The 22,572-nt window shown below is 55.0% G+C and overlaps 1 protein-coding gene across 6 annotated transcripts in view; it reads left to right on the top strand.

The window, feature by feature from the left end:
* The window catches only part of exd3 (exonuclease 3'-5' domain containing 3), a 73,787-nt gene that overhangs the window by 3,044 nt on the left and 48,171 nt on the right, over positions 1–22,572 (top strand). For 4 of the 6 annotated variants that reach the window (XM_088614653.1, XM_088614651.1, XM_088614650.1 and 1 more), the window contains 13 exons: positions 2,855–2,940; positions 9,247–9,311; positions 10,123–10,470; positions 10,598–10,651; positions 11,028–11,167; positions 13,108–13,214; positions 13,854–13,927; positions 14,375–14,413; positions 16,506–16,672; positions 19,932–20,085; positions 20,393–20,600; positions 21,499–21,608; positions 22,166–22,346. In XM_088614653.1, coding sequence (XP_088470779.1) covers positions 2,916–2,940; positions 9,247–9,311; positions 10,123–10,470; positions 10,598–10,651; positions 11,028–11,167; positions 13,108–13,214; positions 13,854–13,927; positions 14,375–14,413; positions 16,506–16,672; positions 19,932–20,085; positions 20,393–20,600; positions 21,499–21,608; positions 22,166–22,346 — 1,672 coding nt within the window. In that variant the 5' untranslated portion in view covers positions 2,855–2,915. The remainder of the gene's footprint in view (positions 1–2,854; positions 2,941–9,246; positions 9,312–10,122; positions 10,471–10,597; positions 10,652–11,027; positions 11,168–13,107; positions 13,215–13,853; positions 13,928–14,374; positions 14,414–16,505; positions 16,673–19,931; positions 20,086–20,392; positions 20,601–21,498; positions 21,609–22,165; positions 22,347–22,572) is intronic. The other 2 variants (XM_088614654.1, XM_088614652.1) reach the window with 1 other exon arrangement.

Genomic DNA, 22,572 nt, shown 5'->3' with positions numbered 1-22,572 from the left:
GTGGGGCCAGCAGGGGGCGCTCACCCTGCGGTCCATTTGGGTCCTAATGCCCCAGTATAGTGACGGGGACACTATACTGTAAACAGGCACTGTCCTTTGGATGAGACGTAAAACTGAGGTCCTGACTCTCTGTGGTCATTAACAAACCTGGGGTGTTTCTCGAAAAGAGTAGGGGTGTTATCCCCAGTGTCTTGGCCAAATGACAGCTGGTGTGTGGGGAGCAGACTGGCGCATCATCCAGGTGGGGCTGCACACTGAGGATTTTGTCGTCTTTTTTCCCGTGTTTCCGTCCCCCCCTTGGAAACGGAAGGGTAACTGCATTGGGTCAGAGGGCAGAGAGCTCAAGAAGGAAGGTGGGGGGGCTCTCAGTCTTTTTGGTGCAGAAGGGCCCTGTGGCATCACAGTTCTCTAGTGGGTGTGTCCCTCCACCTCTCATACAAGCAAAGGAAGGAGGTTTTGATCGGGGACTCTGTGGTATTGATTGGGAGCCCTGCGGTGTTGATCAGGAAGTGTAAGGGATTAATAAGAAGAAGAATATTGTAACCCTGCGGTATTAATCAGGGCCCTTGCAGTATTGATCGGGATCTGCGATTTTCATCAGGGGCAGTGCGGTATTGATCAAGGAACCCTGCGGTATTGATGGGGATCTCTGCGGTATTGGTCGGAGACCTTGCGGTATTGATCGGGTGCCCTGTGGTATTGATCGGAGGCCTTGCGGTATTGATCGGGTGCCCTGTGGTATTGATCGAAGGCCTTGCGGTATTGATCGAGAAACCTGAGCGCTGGCTTTGCTACGAACAGGGCAGTTCTGGGCAGTGATGACCGTTCGCCTTTCCCAGCAATAATCCCCTGGCTCTTTTCGCACTCAGGCAGCGGACGGGCGGTCTCAGAGAGCCAGAGAGAGACGCACTTTAGAGACGCCAGCTCTGGCTGGAGTCGAGCATGGCTGGGTGAGAGACGTGCCCGGGGTCAAAAAAGAGATTTTCAGCGTCTGTCGGTGGGCTGTTTCTCCATCCGTGATGCAGGCAAGATCCCTCATTGCACCTTGTGAAGGCCGGAAAAAATAGATTATGCAAGTGCCGTCGTTTTCCAGGTTGTTGTGACTCCACGTGCCTCATTGTAAAACCAGTTGCGAGAAACTGTTTAGTAACGTACAGTGATTGTTGGGTTTTTTTGCACCGATATCTTGCATCACTTCTTGTATTGACTGGGTTGACCTGGTCAGGAGAGTGCGAGCAGTGAACACGTGCATCTCTTCAGTGTCCTTGCTGTAGTGGTATTGGTGAAGTCTCGGGCAATGTGTGTTATCACCCTGTTCTTTTGGGCCTAGTTTCTTAAGGAATTAGCAGCCCATTTCTCTGCACAGGTTCTTACTGTGTGTATTTACAATTGTTATATATGAAGAATTTGAATTTATGAGGGCAAAACCATCTCTTATTGTACTATCAAGTGCCGATTGGAGACAGTAGCTGTATTGTCAGGGAATGACCACCAGGGGGCGACAAAGGCAGTGCTATTCTTATGAACATGTGGCTATATGCAGATTACATATATAAGATGTGACTGTGAACATTTAAATTATTTTTGTGTAATATATCTAGATGACTTTTTAACAGTGGTCTTCAGCTGTGTTCCTAAATGGCCTAACAGCAACGTTCAGCCCTTGATAGTTTAATATTGCAGTTCAAAAGCTTCAAATCTCCGAATTGGATGAAATGGACAGAAAATCTGGACAGTTCAGAAAACAACGGAGCCCACGCGTTCCTGCCCGGGTCGGCATGAACAGAAAGAACTGAGAGCCCTTTGCATTAGAATTCCTTCTAATTCTAATTAGAATTAGCCCACCGGGGGGGGGGGCTGGTGACGCAGTGCCTCAGGCCCTCCACCGGAGGGCGGCAGAGAGCTCTGTGGGAGCCTGGCTCACACTCCTCTGAGCTGCAAAGTGAGGGGCTGTGAGCCAAGAGACTCCCACTGTGTTAGCAGAGAAAAAGAAACAGCCAACTCCAGACCTAAGAAAACATCCTCCGACCCAGCAGAAACTCTCTCCCCGGTCCAGCTGGCAGACTTCCCCCGTCTATGACTGCGTTTCCCAGAGGGCAGCTGGGCCTGGGCCAGCGGCCCCCCCAGCCTTCCTCTCCGCTGCCTGTGCGGAGCCGAGAGAGAGCTGGGGACGTGGCCCCGACACCTCGGGCTGCCGTCGGCCCCCTCCAGCCCCTCACAGGGCGAAGACCTGTAGGATTAGGGGACAGGGGGGCGCCCTGCTGGGGGACCTCTTTTTTTTTTTCCCGCACGCCGGCACTTTCAGGGGGGAACCCCCCCGCCCCCCCCTCCCCAGACGTCCCCTGCCTCTCGGGTTAAATTTGGGTCGCACCACGTGAAGATGGGAAACCCAACGGAGATTTAACGTGTTCAGTGTAGCATGCACGGGGTTGTGTGTGTGTGTGGGGGGGGGGATGTTATAACGAGCAATTTCATTTGCAGGGCCCGTCGTCGGGCACTGAGGCCTCTCCAGGATTTTTGGGGTACCCCCCACCACCCCGAAACACACACACAACACTCGGCAGCCCCCAGAGCTCCGTGAGCACTCCCCGCGGCCCCCAGATCCCAGCCCCAGTCTCCTTGCAGGCGGCGCTGTTTCACCCCTGTTCCTCCTCTCTCCCCCCAGATGCCAGCCCCAGTCTCCCTGCAGGTGGCGCTGTTTCACCCCTGTGCCTCCTCTCTCCCCCCAGATGCCAGCCCCAGTCTCCCTGCAGCGGCGCTGTTTCACCCCTGTGCCTCCTCTCTCCCCCCAGATGCCAGCCCCAGTCTCCCTGCAGCGGCGCTGTTTCACCCCTGTGCCTCCTCTCTCCCCCAGGGCAGCGGGAGCAGCAGGCCGGCCGGGGGAGCTGACATCCCGGGACGTCCCAGAGTGAAAGATGAGCGCAGGTTCCGAGGCCCGGGGTGAGTGCAGGGGCGGGGCGGGACGGGACAGTCCAGGGAGGGACAGTCTGGGGCGGGACGGGACAGTCCAGGGAGGGACAGTCCGGGGTGGGACAGGGAGGTCCAGGGAGGGACAGTCTGGGGTGGGACAGGGAGGTCCAGGGAGGGACAGTCCGGGGTGGGACAGGGAGGTCCAGGGTGGTACAGTCCAGGGATGGCCAGTCCGGGGCAGTCCAGGGAGGGACAGTCCGGGGTGGGACAGGGAGGTCCAGGGTGGGACAGTCCAGGGAGGGACAGGGAGGTCCAGGGTGGGACAGTCCAGGGAGGGACAGGGAGGTCCCGGGAGGGACAGTCCGGGGCGGTCCAAGGAGGGACAGTCCAGGGAGGGACGGTCCAAGGAGGGACAGTCCGGGGTGGGGCGGGGAGGTCCAGGGAGGGACAGTCCGAGGTGGGACAATCTGGGACGGGACGGGGAGGTCCAGGGAGGGACGGGGCGGGTCAAGCGGCCGGGAGAAGAAGGAGCCCCTTCCCTGTGCTGCCCCGCTGTGGATCGAAGGAATCGATCGGGAGTCCGATCGGACCAGAGCCCGGCAGCGCCGCGTCGCGGAAACGGAGGAGCGACGCTGGGTTCACGTAGATAAGAAAACAAAACCAGGCGACGAGGTGCTGACAGCAGGCTCTGCGAGTACATTCTTCCCTGGATGGGCGTTTGTGGACGTCACTCTAGATTACAGGGTGCAGGTTATATTCTGATCATATTCAGTGTAATGATTCGGTGACGTGACTGCCGTAAGCTCTGTAACCCCTGTGGCTGATTAATCGTGTGTTGGAAACAAAGCCCCTCATCCTGAACCCCGCACGAACAATACCCTAACCCTTACACCACCGGCTCCCTCCAGGCGGCGTGCAGCAGGCCCTCGTTTCCATCTGGAATGTTTTAGGAATGCATTGAAGGCTGGCTTGTATTCTGCTCAGTGTCATTTTGTGAGCCCTAGACTACTGTTGGGACCACCCTAGCCGTCTGAGGCACCCCAGTGGGCAGAGAGCCCCCAGAGTGTTGCAGTGGGGCAGCGATCATGCCCTGGGAACCTGAGGGGGGGGGGTGGATTAATGTAGCGTATCTTTGGGGTGGGGGTGATCCAGAGGGAGCCCACAGATCAAATGTTTTCTTTGCTTGTTACCCTGTTCGGTGAGGCCTTCCTCGCCGGAGGACTGGGGCCGGAGGACTGGGTCAGGCAGGTCTGGCCCGCGGATCGCGCCTCGCGGCCGGCCCTGTTCGGAGCGGGTCAGCGGCGTTTGAAACAGGAGTCCTCGCGTCGGGGAGAGAGTGAAAGGCAAAGAAAGGGATGAACCGCGGTGCGCCGCGGTTCGATTTCTGGCGCCTTGGCGTTCCGGGAGGACTAAAGCCCGCTCAAGCAGCTCCTGCCAGACCTGTCTTGTGTAGCCATGCAGGGACCAGTTGCAGGGGTTTCTGTCTCTCAGTGTTTACAATAGCGCTGAAGGGTTTTTTTTTAAAGAGGGAGTCCAGCTGGTTTGAAGACGCGTGACCTGGCACTTGCAGCCCCTCCCGACAGCGAAGCGCGCGGGGGGGGGTGCGGGGGGGTCACAATGTTCCTGCGGGTAGATCACGGAGCCGAGTTTGACCAGTTTTTCCTGGGGGGGGGGGAGCTGTTTTCATGCAGCTGCAAATCGGAGACCCTTCCAGTCCTCCCATGATGCATGAGCGCCAAACTGGTGGTGGACAAAACGCCCCCGCGCTGTCCGAGCCTTGTCGGAGCTCCCGAGGGAGACCTGCCGCGCGTTTATGTTGGGGGAGCTGTTTGTCAAATGTGAAAGCGCCTTTGCGTAGTGCAGTACCTGGCCAGGATATACCGTTTGTGTCTTTCTTTTCAACCATCCCTCCTGTTTTCTTCCGGTTCTTCCTCATTCTTCCGGAAGAGGGGGCGCTCCTTCCGTCACGAGCAGCTTCTCTTCCCCCCCTCCTCCCTCTTGCTTTGCGTGCTCCGAGAGCACCGATTTCATTTTGGCAGTACAGCCGCTGTGGTCGGCGGTTGAGACCAAACTGCACACAGCGAGGGAGAGACATACTCCCGTGCTCCACCTGCCCGGTGATGCTATGTCTTTTTTTTGTCTTTCCCCCGTCCGGCTGCGCTGGCTTCCCCGCCCCCTATCCTCCCTGCTCCCTGCCCCTGCTCCTCTCCCCGCCCCGGCGCTGTTTTTCTGGCCGCCTTGGCAAGGCGCCCCGCTGCCTGGAAGTGCCCTCAGCCCGGCAGGAAGGGCAGCTCCGTGCCAGCTCTTCCTGCCCCCTCCTGAGAGCGCCGGAGCCTGGGAACGGGGAGCTCCAGCAGGAGCGCTCTCCCGAGTCCGAGAGAGAGAGAGAGAGAAGGGACGGGTTATTCGGCCGGACCCACGGATCCTGCTGATCGCCCCCCCCCCCAGAGGTACCGGACGACATCCTGCTTTCCTCTGCTCCTGGCCTCCCTCGGCGGAGAGCAGGTGCGGAGGAACGCAGTCGTGGCCGGGGGTCCAGTTCCCGTCCCAGAGCCCGGCTCCGTCTGTGTGTCACAGGCTGATGAGAAGCTGGTTGGGGGGGGGGAAAACTGAACTGTGCAAGTGGGAGCCGTTAGGTTTAGCTGGAAAAGCGAAAGGAGATGTGCTCCTGAGGACGCTTTCAAAGCTTTAACATTTGACAAAAGAGTTTCCCAACATAAACGAGCAGCAGGTCCCCGGGAGCTCAGTTTGGATGCGGTAATCCAGGATTCCGACTAAAAGGCGGCATCTACCACTTGATTAGGGAGTTGGCATCCATCTCCGATAATCCTCCCTCCGGAGAAATGTCTCCTGTTTTCGGTCCTGAATTGTTCCCAAGCTTCATTCCCCCCGGTCCGGCCCACTCTCGTCGATTTTGTGGAAGCCCGCCGGTCTGATTGGGTCACCGCCATGTTTTTTAAGATCGACCCCCCCCCCCTTTCAAATTCTGGACGGCGTTACGGCAGAGATTGAGTTCTGGTCCAGGAGGTACTTGCAACGGGACCCTTCCGCCCCTGCCAGGACCGATCGGGTCCGGCCCGGCTAGGCTTCAAGGCGGTAACCCTCCCGTAAGCAGCGCTTGAAGTCTCCCGGCTCCGTCAGCACCTGCGGTATTTTGTTCCGTGTTTTATAATGTTCTCAGTCAACCCCCCCACCCCCCACCCCCGCCCCTGAGCAATGTGCGTCTGCAAAATATTAGCTCAGGTCGTGCTCTAGGCTCGTTCTGGCCTCTCTAAGGAAGTCCCTGCCATCTCTCCCTCTAGATGCACAATGCAGCATTTATACCGGCAGTGCACAGGACGAACTTCCTGCTGCCTATGGAATGGACAATGCCGCATTGACGCTGTCGGCGGGCAGCACCTATGGAATAGAGAGCCCACTGTGCTGCCGGGTTCATCCCGGTGACATGGCTCAGGGGAGGCCCGGCCCGGCCAGGCCAGCGAAGGAATTTTCCCAGGCTACCGCTCCGTCAGGAAGGTTACTGCAGTTCAGGGCTTTGGGATTTTTACACCATGACCAAAGCATTGCCTTTTCCTGGGGATATCCGAGGCAAGCGCAGAACTCTCCAAAACAGAGGGGGGAGGGTGGGGGAAGAAAGGTGGTGTGTGTGTGTGGGGGGGGGGGTTTGCAGGAAAGCGAGGAGAGGAACTGGGGGAAGCGAGGCTGGGGGGGGGGGCAGTGTTGGCGTGGAAGAAGGCGGCCAGAGAGAGAGGGAGCAAGGAGCGAGGCAGGTCCAAGCAGATGGGATTGCTCAAGGGGAGGTTTGTTTAGATTGGCTCGTCTCCCCTTTGCTTCCCTTTTATCCCGAAATCTACCCCCCCCCCCCCACCACCACCACCACCACCTTCCCCTCCCAAAGCAACTCCTTCCCATTCCGCAGCCCGTCTCGGGGAATCTTGAATCCCGATAGCAGGATCTTGCCCTGGCCAAGAAAAACACCCCCTGTGAACCCCCTCCCCCACCCCCACCCCCCCCCCTTCGCCGGGGAAGCAGTAAGGGAGAGCTGGGCCGCTGTCTCGCCCACAGGCGGAGCTCCGTGTGTGCGTGGTACCTGCCCAGCGGTGCCGTGACCTGGCAGGTGGCCCGCGACGGCGACGGGCTTATGACCTAATTGCTCCGGCTGCCTTTCGGCCGTTCCGAAAAACCGAGGCGGTCCCCTGCCCCTCGGTTACGTTGGCGGCACCTGCCTAGTTGGATCCGATTGCCCCTTGAGCTGTTGCTTCGATCCCCAATCGAGCTCAGAAATCGAACGGCGAAAGCCGATCCACCTGTTTCTCCTTTAGTGACGGATCTGCCAGCTTCTGTCGCTTTTTGTTCCATTTTGGAATTGGCAGCTGCGACTCGGCGCGTTCTCTTTTTGGCTTCTTCGCCGCTGCGGGGGCTGCAGCACGTTTAGAATTGAGTGGCGGTGGGGGGGGTGTAGAGGTGCTGTGTCTGCTGAATACACTGCACGCTTCCCGACGGACCGCAGGTGCCCTGGTCATGTCGGCCCCCCTGTGTCGCTTGAGAAATCCCAGTCCCTCTCTCAGCCAGCCCAACAGTCCGAGCTCGGTCCAGCAGGGTGTGATCACCAGGGCTCAGCCGGCATTCGCCACGAGCGCCTGTACCTACAGTAGGCCGACGGCGACGTGCTGTGCAGGGTCCTGCTGCAGGGGTTTTGTTAGGCTGTGAGTGTTCGATCCGTCCCGTCCAAGCCGTGTGTTTTCAGTGCATCAGAACGGCGTTGTGCGTTCTTTATGGCCCTGGGCATCTCCTCTGGGGTGTGCGGTCCCTTTCATTAAAAATTCGAAATATTTGAAATAATAAACACCGGGCAGCAGGGGATAAGTAGCCTTTGCATTATAACTGGGAAAGGGAGGGGGAGAGATGACCTAATGCAAATGAGAGCGGTAAGTTAGCTTGTTGCGAAGTTTTAAGTGCTTGGAGGTGAAGGTGGCATTCCGCCCGGGCTCGGCGTCCTCTGGCCTGCGCAGCTGGTGCAGCTGGTGCAGCTGGTGCAGCTGGTGCGGCTGGGCTCCACGATGCTGTGCGGGTGCCAGCCGCCCCTCCCTCCTCCCTCCTCCTGCTCGCGCTCTCTGATTGTCGCTGGGGCCCGGCGCTGAGAGGAGCAAATGTGTTTTCTATTACCCGCCGTGCCAGAGAGCCCGGGCTTCCCTGCAAGCAGAGGCGTTGCAGATAGCGGCAAGAGAAAAGATCACCGGGAGCGGGCGTGTGGGTGTGAGGTCTGCGTGCGCCTGCGTGCGCTGTCCGTGATCCCACGGCTCGCTGCACACAGCCTGGGCTCTAAGGGGGTGCAAGGAGATCTCCGCTTATCCCCCTCGGTCTCCCCCCCCCCCCCTCTTCCATCTTGCTTCCGTAGTTCGGCACCATGTAGGATAGGGCTGGGGTTGTGCGCTGTCGGGGGGGGAGAGTGGGGTACAGCCCACAGGAGCCGTGTACCGGGAAGCTGTAGGGCGCATAGCGTGCACCAGAACCACTACATCGTGCGCTGTCAGCTTGCTGAAAGTTACGCAATGCCGTCCCGCGCCGTCTCGTCTAAAAAAAACAACTTCCAAGACGCACGAAATAAACAGGGAAGCGGCTTGAACAGCTCTGGTTTCTTACTGCGTGGGCGGCGACAGCCGGTAAGGCTCAGGGTTGTGATACAGTAATGTTCCAGCAGAGCAGCAGCTCAGCGGGGGTCTCGTGCCCCCCCCCCACTCGCTCCCCGAGTGGGTGCCGCGGTGGCCCCCCCCCTGCACGCTGGTGTCAAGGGTCGCAAAGCCGGAGGGGCTCACCTGTCACCTGTCCATCTGCGTGAAGTCCCCCCGCTCTCCTCGGCGTTTCGGTGAGGAAGTCGATTCGCCGATGGTGGCGGGGCTGCAGGAAAAAAAACAAATCAGAAATTGCTCCTTCGTTTGGCCCGTGGTGATCCGATAGAATCGCCCCCGTATGACCGTTTCCACCACAGAGGCCGCGTGGAGCAGCCGGACCGCGAGGAAGTTCCTGTGATGGCTCGGTGCCGCGCGAAAGGCCTAAGTGTGGAACTCGCTGGGTCATGTGACAGGCTGTAAGGCTCCCGCCCTTCCACAAGGCCGCAAGTTTCCACCTGCCCCCCAGTCGTTCCGTCAGCCGGGCGCGTCGCCCTCGAAGGGGCTGGGTGAAAGCCAAAGTACGGAGGCCTCTGGGTTTCCAGGGTTGGGTGCGTTACTGACCCAGTGGTCCGCCTAACCCAACCCCCCCACCCCAGCACCCCGTTAGACTGATCCAGCGCTCCCCCCAGGACAGGGAGTAAAGTGGTACCTTCCTGTCTTCCAGACGCTGACCCCGTCCAGCTCAGAGACGCCCTGCTCGCTCTGTGGGCCAGGAAGGAGTTCGAAGAGGTAGGGTTCTGCCGGCCTGGGATGACAGGGATGTCAAATGTGTGCTCTGGCGTGGTCCTCTGGATGTGCGGGGCGTTTTGGAATCTCCACCTAAGTTTAAACTCTTTCGGTTTCGCCCAGCGTTGAAGAAAGCGGGCTTTGGAACCGGATGCATTTGGAACCCGGTCAGCCGCACAACCGCGATGCTGCTCAAATAGTTGAACTGCACGCTCCCCTGGTCGTCGGGGGGGGGGGGGGTCTTTAGTTAACGTTGTGCTGGGCTCGGTCAGACTCCCCTGTTCGGGATCTTCTCGGCTATGGAAGGTGACCACTGGGAAGGGTTCGAGAAGCCCGAGAGCAGGCAAATCTGAGCCAAATTCAGTGCCTGGTAAATGGCAGGGGTGTGACAGGCCCGTCTCTTGATGGAGGAATGGAGAAATCCATGTGCACTTTTGCAGCTCTGAAAGCCCTTGAACCCAAGTTTCAGGCTTAGGTCTTCCCTTTCACGTTGCAAGGCTGTCATTGGGTGGAGCAGCACTGCAGGTAGACAGACAGTGTGACTTTTGTCGAAATCCTAATGTACTATTACGAGCTGCGAGAATTCTGCAGAAGGTGGGCGAGTGGCCAGCCAAGCCCTTTTATTTTTTCCCCAGTGTTCCCTGGAGTGCAAAGTCCACAGAAACGCCTCCGTTACCATTTTGACTTGACGTTGATCTTGGCTCCACCCCCGGCGCCTGTGTTTTAATGCACGTGTGTGTGTGCTTAGCAGTGCTTGACGTGAACAAAACAATTGAGATTGTGTTCGTTCTGTGCCCCCCCTCCCCCCCCCCAGCTGCATGCCGTGGCACAGAGGGGCTTCTCGGCCCTGGGAGACCCCCTCGAAGGGCTGCTGCAGGTTCTGGATGGCTGTCCCGGGGTGCAGAAGGGGAAGAGCTCGTCTCCGGGCTACTGCATCTTCGCCGAGTTCCTGCACTGGCAGAGGCTGCACCCCCAGGCTGGCCTGCAGGGGGTGCCGGCGGCCAGGGTGCGCCCCCTGCAGCTGCGGGCCCTGGGGTTCATCGTGGAGAACCAGCCCAGTTTCGCCGATGCCCTGCTGAATATCTTCCAGCTGGCCTCCCTGGACCGGGACCTGCTGCTGGAGCAGAGGGGGCAACTGCTGGCCCGTGGCAGCTACAGAGAGGTGAGGGGCAGATTCAACCCCCCCCCTTCAGGCTGCAGCCGCTGTCTGGACCGGGTATTTGTTGCCGACTGCCACATTTATTCTATTGTCGCTCACGGGGCGTCGCTATCTTCTCCCCCCCCTGCAGGCGGCGCTGTTGAGCATGAAGCTGAAGCTGCAGGCAGACCAGGACGTGGAGGAGGTGGGGATGTCCGGAGAGCGTGGGGGTGCAACAGTTCCCTCAGAGGGGGGCGCTCCGTCTGGATTTCTGCCACTCTCCGAGTTACTGTCAATCGGTTAACGACCCTTGAGAGAATAATTAGGGAGGGTAGCTGGAGCTGCACCCCGCCCGGAAAAGGTCTTGCTGCTCATTTAAATGGCAATCGAGTGGCAATTAATGTGGTGTCCATACAGTGTGAAGCAATAGAGGTTTTTGAGGTTATAACTGGTGGTGGATCCCCAGGTTCCTGGCCGGAGACCGTTTGATTGAGCGGTTCAGAGTGTGGGGGGGGACAGCAGGGCGCCTTTGGTGCTTCCCGCGCGGTGCCCACACTCACCGCGCCCCTCCGCCCCCACAGGTGTGCGTGCCCCTGATCCTCCTGGACAAGCAGAGCCTGGTGGAGTCGCTGGTGCGCGGGCACCCGTCCCTGCAGGAGCGGCTGGTCAGGCTGCTCGACTCCTGGTGCGGCCCAGACTTCAGTCTGGCACACCTGCTCAGGTATGGATCTCGACCCCTCCCAGCCTGCCGGCTACCGGGAAGAGTCTAGGTGGGAATGCATTTCGGAATGTAGGCCCTTTATTGCACCCCATTCTTCTTTAATTTCATATTTTGATGTTTGGCTTGAAGGTGCAGGGGACCAAGTAAAGGTTTATTCCACGCTGAAAAGAGAAGAGTGTCCACAAACACGTTTCGGCTGTGGACACCCGAAGAAGGCTCCACAGGCTCTCCAGGAGGCTCTCTTTTCAGCAGGGAAAAAACCTTCACTTGTTCCTTTGCAGCCTACGCATGCTGACGCAGCTCCCTAATCGAACTGCTTTAAGATACAGGTCTTTTAAAAATGTTTTTTTTTTAATACATTTACATGGGAAAGAGTTTTGGAGATTTAATGCGATAAGCGGTTTTTTTTTTAGCACATTGGTAACGCACTGGAAGAAAATGCCAAAGACCCATTTTTCCACTCTCGGATTTGCCGTATCCTCTTTCGGCCTCTTCTCACACAGGAAGCGCGATGTCTGTTCCAGATATTGGAAAGAAAACGAACTTTAGAAGCTGGACTTTTCTCAGCTGAACTGACATGGGTTACCCATTCAATTAAGAAATGAAGTGTAGTTTTAGGGTCATAAAACACAGCTGCTGCTGCTTTTGTAGCAGACGTCCCCGAAGCGCCTGCCTGATGTTGCTTGATCCAGTGCCCCTGTGCGTCTTGGGGTCGATCCTTTTTAATTGCCGCGCCGCTGGGATTAATTCTGCGGGCAGCGGTTCAGCGGACGAGCGCGTAGCTACGCGCTGAAACCACAACCACCTTCTCCAACGAGCCGTCGCCATCGGTCATTAGCGCACGCAGTAGCCCGTAGCTGGCTTAATGACCCCGCTGCCTCTCGGAGCACACAGAGCCTCGTCTGTTCCGTGTCTGTGGGAAAGGGAGGGGAAGACGGGAAAGGAAATATTTCCACCAACCATTTTTAACATTTTTTGACCGCATTAATTATCTAATTACTGCGCGAGGTGCTCTGCAGCTTGTGAGGTTGATCTGCGCCATCTGTTGAAGGCTGTCATTTGGAATGGACGCTACGGCCACCTCTGAGCCACGAGGTGCACCAGAAAAAGATTGAGGGAATTCCCCCCCCCCTGCAATTTTTCTTTTGAATAAAGTTAAATCATTTGTTTTTCCTGAAATGTTGATCTTTTTTCTCGGTGAGGGTTCTATGTTGTATTGTTGTTGGGCTCTGCTGCCGAGCGTCCCCCGAGGGCATCAAAATGTGTTTGATGAACGTGTTTGTCTTATTAATTTTAAATTGCCCCGTGTAAGGGCATCAGCAGAGTAATGCACATCCTGCAATTCAGGTTCTCCAGCCTAGAGCAATTGTCGATTCTTATTTTCTCTCTCTTATTTGCCACTCTGAAATACTAGTTCGACAAAAATAACCTTCAGGGAGAAATTAGCACACACAGAAAAAAAAAACAGGGACAGGAAGTGACAGAGGGACATTTATCAGTGCTGCACAGTAATGCCTCGCACTTCGATGGAAAAAAAAGCCTCCCTTTGTCTTGTCTTTTTCCAACAGCTTTGCATTGCAGTTACAGGTTGGGGTTAGAGGTTATATCGTTTGGGGTAGGGTGGACGGGTATTGTCATAGACGAGGGGTGGACAATTGAGCTGGTACCGTCTGAAGTCGGTTTTCAGTGGAGATTCCTTTCTGCTGCAGAGCGTTCCATAAGTTTACCATAGTAAATGTTGAGTGCGTTTTAGTGGATCTCCTGTGAGTGTATTGTGGATTTACAGTCCTTTTCCATGTATTTCCAGAGTCTAGCTTTGCCTTACCATACTTTACTGTACCTTAGCGTGCTTTTAACAGGATTTCTTGAGTTCGAAAGCGCAGACATTCACACGGCACTCACAGGCCTGTACTCCCTCTCTCTCTCTGTCTATCTTGTAGCCGGTACCCCAAACTCCAGCTCTCCCAGCACCACCGGGACCGGCTGCACCCCAAGGTGCTCAGCAAACAGGTGTTCCGGCTGATGGAGCGGTTCGCCGTCGACCCAGGTCTGTAAACGCCGGAGCTGGAGGAGTCAACCTGGCTGCTGCTCCGGGCCGTGACCAGCAGGGGGCAGTGGCGGAGCAGGGTTCTGATGAGGGGCGCACCCCCCCCCGACCCGCACATTCCCTCGTTGTTTGTTTTCTTCGCTCCGCTTGTGGGCTTTGCGCTCCAGCGGACAGCTGAGGCTCGTGTCGATATTGGAGTTCCTACCCCCCTCTCCTGCGTGGTTCGTCTGTGTGACTGTAATAATTCAGATGATGATGATGGTATTGTTAGCCGTCATCGGCGCCAGTCACCTCTGTTGTCCAGAGAGACCCGTGTAAGCATTTCACTGCACTGGTGTGTACGACAAATAAACCCAACTGAGCTGACTATAGGGGGTGAATGGTGGCATCGACGACAGCTGCCGTTGCAGAGACTCTGGTGACCAGTCGGCCCGTCCAAGGCCTGGAGCCTGAGGCAGGCAGGGCCAGGGGGGCTGTATGAGGGGGATGAAGGACAAACAGCACAGAATAGATCAGCTGAACGGTGCCAAATGTAGCATCCTGCGAGGAAAATAGTTCTACAACCTGCTCTCTTTCTTAAAAGTTTTTGGGGGTAACAGTTATTATCGTCCCTAATCCTGCTGCCTTCCTCTGTTCCAGCCTTGTGCCCCAATGCAGTCTTCAAGAGAAGGCTGGACTCCCTCAGATTCCTCATGTATAAAAGGTTTGTGGAGGTGAGGCGGTTTTCTGTCTCTGTGCTGCGGTAGGACGTTTGGTGTCTGGCATGAACAGGTAGCAATAAGAGAAGTATTCCCAGAGGGTGCTTTTTATCTGGAAGTTACTCCTGGATTTCCTTGGAAATGAATGGATCTATGCAAGTCCATGGAATTGCTGTCGTGGTTCCCAAAACCTTCAAACTTGCATGAAATGTGCTTCTTCAGCATTAACCATTATGCAGCTTGGTTAAAACGCCAAGCTTAAAATGGCGCACGCACATGCCTCTTCATACCTGACTAACGATGTGTGTCCAGCAGGGCCTGATGTAGCAGGCTGTTGTGTATCAGTCTAGTGCAGCGATCACTGGTCCCCCTATCCTTGCTGGTTTGTCCTGTATGTTTGTCAGTAAACAGTCATGGAATATGACAGAGGTGACTTTCACCTTTACTCTCCCTCTTTTTCAGAAAAGCATGACGGAAGAGAACTGGACGGACCATGTTCAGGTAGATGGACAATTAATACTTTGATTAGGAATGGACTGGGAGGCTGTTGCTCCCTTTGCATAAGAACTTTGGCAATAAAGCTCTCCCTCCACTGGTGTACATACAGATGCACACGTCCACAACTTCAAAAGCCTCAGACATCAGATCTGGCCCCTAATGAGGCGTTAAAGCTCAGAAAGAATCATTTTGCTTTTCTATGCTCTTTTCGACAGAGCTTTTTTTATGCAAAGTCAAAATGTTTTCACTTGCAAAACCCAGAGAAGTTCACTTGAATTTGAAAAACACCCAAGTCAACAGTCCATGGAAAACTGAAGTCTTGCTGGAGAGCAAGAGCCTGGTTTTTGTTCACACAAGTGTAAGTTTTTATTTATCCTATAAAGCCTTCTGGGACTTTCAAGAATGATCCCATTCTGGGCATCGGTCTTACTGATGTTTTCCAAACATCTAGTTCTTGTGTAAAGAAGCACTTCATGTCTGCAGTTTTCTTAAATTCAGCTTCTGGCCCTTGATTGTGAAGCAATCATTTGGACTGACCTTTAATATGCATGAGGAATGCATGAATCAAAGCCCCTTATTATCGCTCAAGAGATCAAGTTCAACGGATTCAGATCCAGTAGCACACGTCTCAGGAAGGTGCAGCTTTCTACTCAGTACACCGGCCTGATTAGTTTGCTAGGGATGTGGAGTCTTATCGGTGCTGGAGGCATGATGAACAGGCCTTTCTATGCGTCATGGGTTGTGACCTGTCTTGTAAAACTAGCTGCAGAAGCTAAGCCTCAAGGTACAATTATCGGCTCTTCACGTTCTGCTGCAGTTTATGCCAGATAACCCTAAATTAACACATTTGATTTTCAACTCAATCAATTTATTTTTTCTGATTCTTCACACCGGTTTGTGCTCTGGCAGGACTCTCTCTTAAAGCGAGCTTGTAATGTTCCCTGAACTGAACTTTTGCAGCCATTTGGAGCTCCAAAAGAATTGATTTCTTGTGACTTGTGCACCTTTTGCACCTCCAGTCGTGCAATAAAAGTAAAAACAGTTGTGGTAATCCAGGTCTAGAACAGTACAGTGCCAGACGATGTGAGTGATGTTCAGGGGGGAGGGTGTTTATTGATCTATTAACCCAGTGCAGGGCTGCAACAAGTGAACGTTTATTCCCTGCTGGAAAGAGAAGAAAAGAAACGCAACGTTTCGGCTGAGGAGCCTTTGACACCTGAAGATGGCTCCTCAGCCAAAACGTTGTTTCTTTTCTTCTCTTTTCAGCAGGGAATAAACGTTCACTTGTTCCTTTGCAGCCTACGCGTGCTGACGCAGCCCCCTACTTAAATTACAGTCCAGTACTGGTTGAGCTGGCCTACTGGTTGACATGCAGTGTGACCAAGGCCCTGCGAAGGCAGAGCCAGCGTAGCTTGTCTCTGTTCTCTGAGCGGCTGAGGATGCCAGTGTGAGACGAGGACACTTGCTGGCACGGGACGGGCCCCGTGTGGCCGGCGTGTTCGGGATCCCGTGACTGTGCCTGCTGTGCTTGTGTGCGTGTTTGTCTGTGCGTGGGCGCATGCACGCAACTGCTCCCACTGGCCGGGCAGGTTGGACCGGCCCACCCTTATAAACCCTGCCTGGCGCGTCTCCTGGAAATCCTCGCTCTGCTTGACCGCACAAGGGCACGTGGGGAATGGAGGGGGTGCTTGCAGCTCTGTAGCAGCCCTGAAACAAATGTGTGGGGCGGGGAGGAGGGGGGGGGGGGGCTCGGCAACAGCAGGGGTCCGGAGGCAGAATCGGACCCCAATTTAGTCTGTTTCACGGATTGACAACTCCAGTCCATAGAGGCCTTCCTGGAGTTGCATTTTTCAATAAGCAATTGATTAAGACTTAAAAAATTTACACAATCAGCTAGTTAATTGGTGGCTGGTTTTTTTAACTATAGACTGGTTACACCTAGTTTTGTAACTGGGACTGCAGGTGGACTGAAAACCGGGGGGTTTCGAGACGGGTGTGGTCTGCGTGAGTACAGCGGCCTGCTATGCGCGCCCGCGCCCGTGCCGTGCGGAGCCGACCTCTGCCCTCTGACCTCTGCCCTCCTTCTCTCGTCCAGGCCATGGTGGGAGAGCACGGCGAGCTGCAGTGCCAGCTCATCGCCCTGCTCGCCAAGTACGGCGCGCCGGCCGGGGCCGCCCAGTGGGCCCTGCGGTACCGGGTTCCCAGGGACCGGCTGCCCTTCGGCGTGTGGAGCGAGGTCCAGAGGCTGCCCGAGCACCTACCGTAAGGACCCGTCCGCTGGCTGGCTCGTGCCTGCCGCTCCCTCTCACGAGCGAGGTACCCCGCAGGACTGGGTGGCCCTGACCTTCAAGGAAAACTTTCATCCCTCCGCTAGGGTGCGGCTCGTTCGATTATGAGACCGCTTGACCGCGGGCATTGCTGGCTTAGGTGGGCGCTCGTCCCGTTTTCTGATCCCGTGTTTCTGCTGTGGGGCTCTAGGTGTGTTGCTGTGCACAAAAGAGCAGTTGGTCTGCCTGCCTGGGTGCGCGCCGCTGGTGCCTTTCTGCAAGTCTTTTTTTTTTTTTAAATGGAGAAGTTCATTGAAGAGCTTGATTAGCGTGACATGACCCAGTTCGGTTTTTCCAAGTCTTTCGGCAGCCAAATTGCCAACCGCCCCGTTCGCCCACGCTCTGCTCCCACCGGTATGTGCAGCCGAGCGTTTCGAACTGGTGTTTTGAATTCGTGCAGGATCTCGTGGAGCAAAAGGAGCGCGCAGGGGGGCAGATGTGTCGGCATCTCTTTCCTTCCCTGCTGTCGTTCTGTCTCTCTGTTGGCGTGTTTTATTCCTTGCGCTCGCTCTGTCCCGCCCCCCCACTGCGCCCACCCAGGCATCCTCGTCTCTGGATCCGACCACTTCCTCTTGCATGGCTCTCAGGTGAAAAAGGGTTAAGGGAACTGAATATCTTCAGTCCTGCAGAGGGAGAGACTGCAGGCAGACGTGACGCAAGTATTATATCCATAGAAAGTTACCCAGCCGCACGAGTGGGAGGGAAAAACAAAGGAGAAGTGCATTCAGGGATGGATTTCAGCGAAGAAGAACTTCCTGAAGTGTTGTGAAGGTCTGGAATGAACTGGGCTTTTTTTAAACAGAGAGCAGGATTGAACCCCTCAGGTCAGTAAGCTGCAAGCCACCAAATGAAGAAGCTGGGCTGCTTGCCTGTCTGCGACATTTTCTCTCCCCCCTCTTGCCCTCGAGGGCGATGGTGTGTCCCGCGCCTGATGGACTCCTGGGTCAGCAGCGCTAGTTCGTGCAGAGAAGAAAAGCCGTTTCGCCTCTTAACGTTTTCTTCAGTAGGCGAAGGGAGGGCTGGGAATCTTCAAGTTTGCTTTGACAGGTTAGCACGTTGCCTGCAAACCAGACCTTTGTAAGTGGGAGCCCCTGCTCCGTTGCCTGAGTCGGCCCCGGCCCTGCCTTCCCCAAACAGTGAATGCAAATATTGGTTTCCCCCAGACCAGCGTGACAGACATACCAGCAGCCAGAGGCACTGTTTGCTGATCTCCCTGAGCCCTGGGCTCTGCTCCAGGGGGCCGAGAAGCCTGTGGGAGACAGTCAAGCCTGTGCGAGACAGTCGAGCCTAGCGTCTAGTTGCACGGTCACATGAAAACGAGCAGTCTCGGCACGCACAGCACCAAGCACAAAACGGAGAAGACACAAACACCACAGTAGCTCGTAGCCAGTTCAGGGCATCCTGCTTGCCTGGTTGTAGCCCCTTGTTTTTTTAACAAGTGGGAGGTGGGAAGGGGGGCAGATCCTGCTTTTTTCTTGGATGATCCCAGGGCATCTGGTTCTGTGCTTTTGCTGGACAGTCCCTCAGCTCCACCAAAAGCGTGTGTCAAGAAAGGTCTTTGGTTTGCAATCCTAGATGCACAGCTGCAGTGCTTCGTTGGTTATCGTGCAGACTTATGCCAGAAGCCATTATCATCCTGCAGCTCACCACTGGCAGCCCCACTGAAGCTCAGCAGGTGTGAGCCTGGCCACGACCTGGATGGGAGACCTCCTGGGTCCAGCTAAGGCTGCTGCTGGAAGAGGGTATTAAAGGGGCCAGTAGGGGGCGCTCATCCTGCAGTCTGAGTGGGTCCTGATGCCCCAGTATAGTGACGGGGACACGATACTGTAAAAAGGCGCCGTCCTTCGGATGAGACATAAAACTGAAGTCCTGATTCTCTGCGGTCATTAAAAATCCCAGGGTGTTTCTCGAAAAGAGTAGGGGTGTTACCCCGGCATCCTGGCCAAATTTCCCCCCCTGGCCTTTACCAATCATGGCCTCCAAATAATCCCCATCTCTGAACTGGCTCTATCACTCTGCTCTCCTCCCCACTGAGAGCTGGTGTGTGGGGAGCGGACTGAGGCGCTCTGGCTGCCGTCGCATCATCCACATTGGTGGTGGTTGTGGGATTCCCCATTACCTGTCAAACGCTTTGTAAGCGTAAGGAAGTATTATCATCTGAAGTATGGCGGTGTTACCTTACCGCCAGCCTGTCGCAGGAACGAGCCGTCCGGGGGACCTGACTTGCGCGGCTCTGTGAGAGGGGAGGTGCGAGTGCCGTTGGCGGGTCTCTGTGCGAGATGCCAAGCCCCAGCGAGCAGCCCACAGCCCCAGCAGTTTGTGCGCTGTGCAATCTGTCTGCGGCTTTTCTGCACCGAGAGGGCCTCCCCTGCAACTCTTTCTTGGTAAATAAATCATTTCGTTGGCAAGAATGCCTGGCTTTTCTCTTCTTTTATGTTAAAATTTTGGAGAAGCACAATAGCCCGCAGGTTTGGACAGGAGTCCGCGCATATGTATTTGGTTTTAGTCCTAATTTTCTCTTGGTGTTTTTCTTCCTTTCCTTTTGTAATTCAGCTCTTATTTATCCTAATTCTGAAGGAAGTGGCCCAGGGAGAAACTGAAATTGCGGTGATTTTGTTTAGAAGAGGTTTGCTCCGTTCCACCCCACTGGAACAGCTTAGGTCTTTCCAAGTTTTTTGGGGGGAGGGGGGGAGGAATGGAGAGTTGGGCTTCTTTTCCAGCTGCACTGCCAAAACACAAGAAAGAAACTTGAGGAGAGTGGTAAATCAACCTGGCACCCTCAGGTCCTCCACACCTCTCTCTCCGAGTCCCTTAACTGTAACCACACGTCCGTGCTGCCTCCTGCCCCCCTCCCCAGCTCTAACCACTGTCCCACACTGCCTCTGCCTCTCCCAGTGTCTCAGCTCTAACCTCTGCCCCACACTGCCACTGCCTCTCCCAGTGTCTCAGCTCTAACCTCTGCCCCACACTGCCTCTGCCTCTCCCAGTGTCTCAGCTCTAACCTCTGTCCCACACTGCCTCTGCCTCTCCCAGTGTCTCAGCTCTAACCACTGTCCCACACTGCCTCTGCCTCTCCCAGTCCACGCTGCCTTCCCACCTCTCCCTCTGTCCCTTTTCCCTCTGCCTGGTGCCATCACTCGTACCCTGTGGCAGCAGTGCCCACTGACTCACTTTATCCTTCCGGACTTTCACAGCGTCCAGCAGGCTGACACTGCAGACACTCTGGATACCTGGGAGCTGCCCCTGCACAGGAAGGACAATTGCTACCAGCTTCCTGTGCCAAAGGAAAGCATTCACTTCCTGGACACTGTAGAAGGGCTGAGATGGTGCCAAGAGACTGTGCTCAAGGTACAACCCCATTGTCTGCATTCCTCAGTTTTTTTTTTAATTATGCATTGTTATGTTTTGAGAGTTGTTTCATACTTTTGATAATTCTGACAGGATGTGGCTTCAGATTAAGGTGTTTTTTTTTGCATTTGTGTTAAGGAAGCAGAAGAAATCTTAACATACTGTGACAGATTTAAAACATTGCACTTTCCTGGGTTCTGCTGTACGTGTTCTTTTTCTCCCTGTCCTTCCCTCTTCCACACTCCATCCGATTTCTCATGTTTTTATTCCTGCTCTTCCCCCCCACCCCACCCTCGTACCCCGACAGTCGGGGGCAGTGGTGGGCTTCGACATGGAGTGGCGCGCCCGATTTGGCTCGGTGTCCAAGCCGCCCGCGGCGCTGATCCAGCTGGCAGTGCCCGGCTTCGTGTTCCTGCTGGACCCATGCGAGAGCGGGCATGAGGATCATCTCCGCCTGGCAGAGCTGGCCGGCTTTATTCGGTCCCTGTTCGCTGACCCCAGCATCACCAAGCTGGGTGAGTCCAGTCAGCTGTTCAGCCCTCACAGCCTCAGTTACTTTAATTGAATACGATCCTGTTCTCTTTTGCGCTCTTCGACGATATTTATAAATAGGCTTTGTTCCTTTTCAACATTTATATTCCTCCCAGCGTACAAAAAGCTGTGGTAAAGCAACAGTCTCTTAATCTTAAGGGTTCACCTTAATCAATTGCAACCTGCTTATCCAGAATGTAAGTAATTAGCCATTTTAAAATGCATGCTCAGCATTTTAAAACCCAGGTTTTCAATTTGAATACTCCAGTGCCAGTGCTGTCCTGGGCTGGTCGTTGCAGAAGATCTGTCCTGATTCATGCCTACGTTTGGGATTCTGTCTTGCGATTGGGTCAGCGTTTACAGCACCACGTGCCTTCGGTTTAACTGTTTTGTTTTGTTTTGTTTTGTTTTAAGCGTGATATTAGCAGTAATAAATTGTATTTTATATAGCGCCTTTAAAGATGGCTTCTCAAATTACACGGCTAGGGTTTGGAATACAGTAGGAATTTGTTTCCATTGAAATATGCGTACATTTATATCTGGATGAAATGGAAAATTTTTAATTGGTTTTAATAGCTAATGCAATTAAAATAGCCATTAAATTAAATTAAAGCATTAATAACAAGCAATAATAACAAAATAATAATAAGAAGCAGTACGTTGACATTAGTGTAGTTTTTGTTAACCATGCTAATTATTTTGTTCCGGTTTCACAGGTAGACAAAACGAGCTGCTTGCTGCTTGCCGACCACAGAAATTTCACAGCCACTTGCTTCCTGATAAGAACACGATAAAAAAAAATCAACCATCAGTGACGCCCCCCGCCCCCCCTTCCCCTCCCACACACATTCTAAAAAAAACCCTCTCTCTGGTCTGGTCCAGGGTACGGGATGTCAGGAGACCTGCGGAGCCTGTCCGCCACATGGCCGGAGTTCTGCCAGGATCCCCTGCAGGAAGCCAGCGTCCTGGACCTGCTCTCTACACACCAACAGGTGATCTCCCTTCACGCGCTCCGAGCCTGAGCGCTGTGGTCGAGCGTGGACGTGAGGCCACCCCTCGCGCTCTCTGAGCCTTCTCCAGTGTTAGCAGCTGCAGCGTGCTCCCACAACCCGGCCCGGCCAATCAGTGGTTTTCCCTGTGACGTGACAACACAAGCGTGCCTCCGTACAGAGAGCAGGCCGGTTCTGTCCCTCCTCACGTTTGTCATTCTTGTCACGAATCTGCGACAAGCATTTGCAGTCCTCCTTTAGGACACGAATTGGTGATCTCTTACGGCTGAAAAAAATGAGTTTTCTCCTGCCTGTGTGCCGAATTGCCTTTTTCCAGAATTTTTAACAGAATTGTTTGTTCTATCCCCGTGTTCGCTGCGGCTTGTACAAGGTCTTGAACACACTGAGCAGCTTTTTATTTTTTATTAAACATGCTTTGAACTCCATCCCCCATCCATGCAAATGTACCCAAAACACGGCCATGAGCATTCGGTATCTGGAACCTGATAGTGGCTTGGCTCTTAAACAAGATTCGTATGTGTGTGTGTGTTTCCCTGCAGCTCCAGCGGGCAAAGCGCAGCCTCCCAGCAGGACCACGGAACGTGGAGGCCAGTAATGGACCCGCGGAGAAAGGGCTGAGCCTGCTGGTCCAGCAGGTTCTGGGCAAGCCGCTGGACAAGACAGAGCAGCTGTCCAACTGGGAGAGACGGCCCCTGAGACCCAGCCAGCTCTACTACGCAGGTCGGAGGTCGTGGGTCAGAGCGCGTCCGCAGCAGGGCCGGAACGTCGTGGCCTCCGGTCTCTTTGCTTCCATCCTCCTCCTCGTCCTGCTCCCTCCCCCTTCCCGTGACGTGAACCCGTCGCTCCCCCGCCCGTCGTGTTTTCCATCAAGGGTATCTTTCCCATCATCTGTTCCGCTCGCCTTCACTTCCCACTCGTACGTCTGTTGCCTGAACCGTTTCCTTCT

The sequence above is a fragment of the Lepisosteus platostomus genome, chromosome 21 (assembly GCF_059453375.1).
Source record: "Lepisosteus platostomus isolate fLepPlt1 chromosome 21, fLepPlt1.hap1, whole genome shotgun sequence".
Taxonomy (NCBI): domain Eukaryota; kingdom Metazoa; phylum Chordata; class Actinopteri; order Semionotiformes; family Lepisosteidae; genus Lepisosteus; species Lepisosteus platostomus.
The sequence above is the reverse complement of the archived record's forward strand: the minus strand, read 5'-3'. Positions and strand labels throughout refer to the sequence as shown.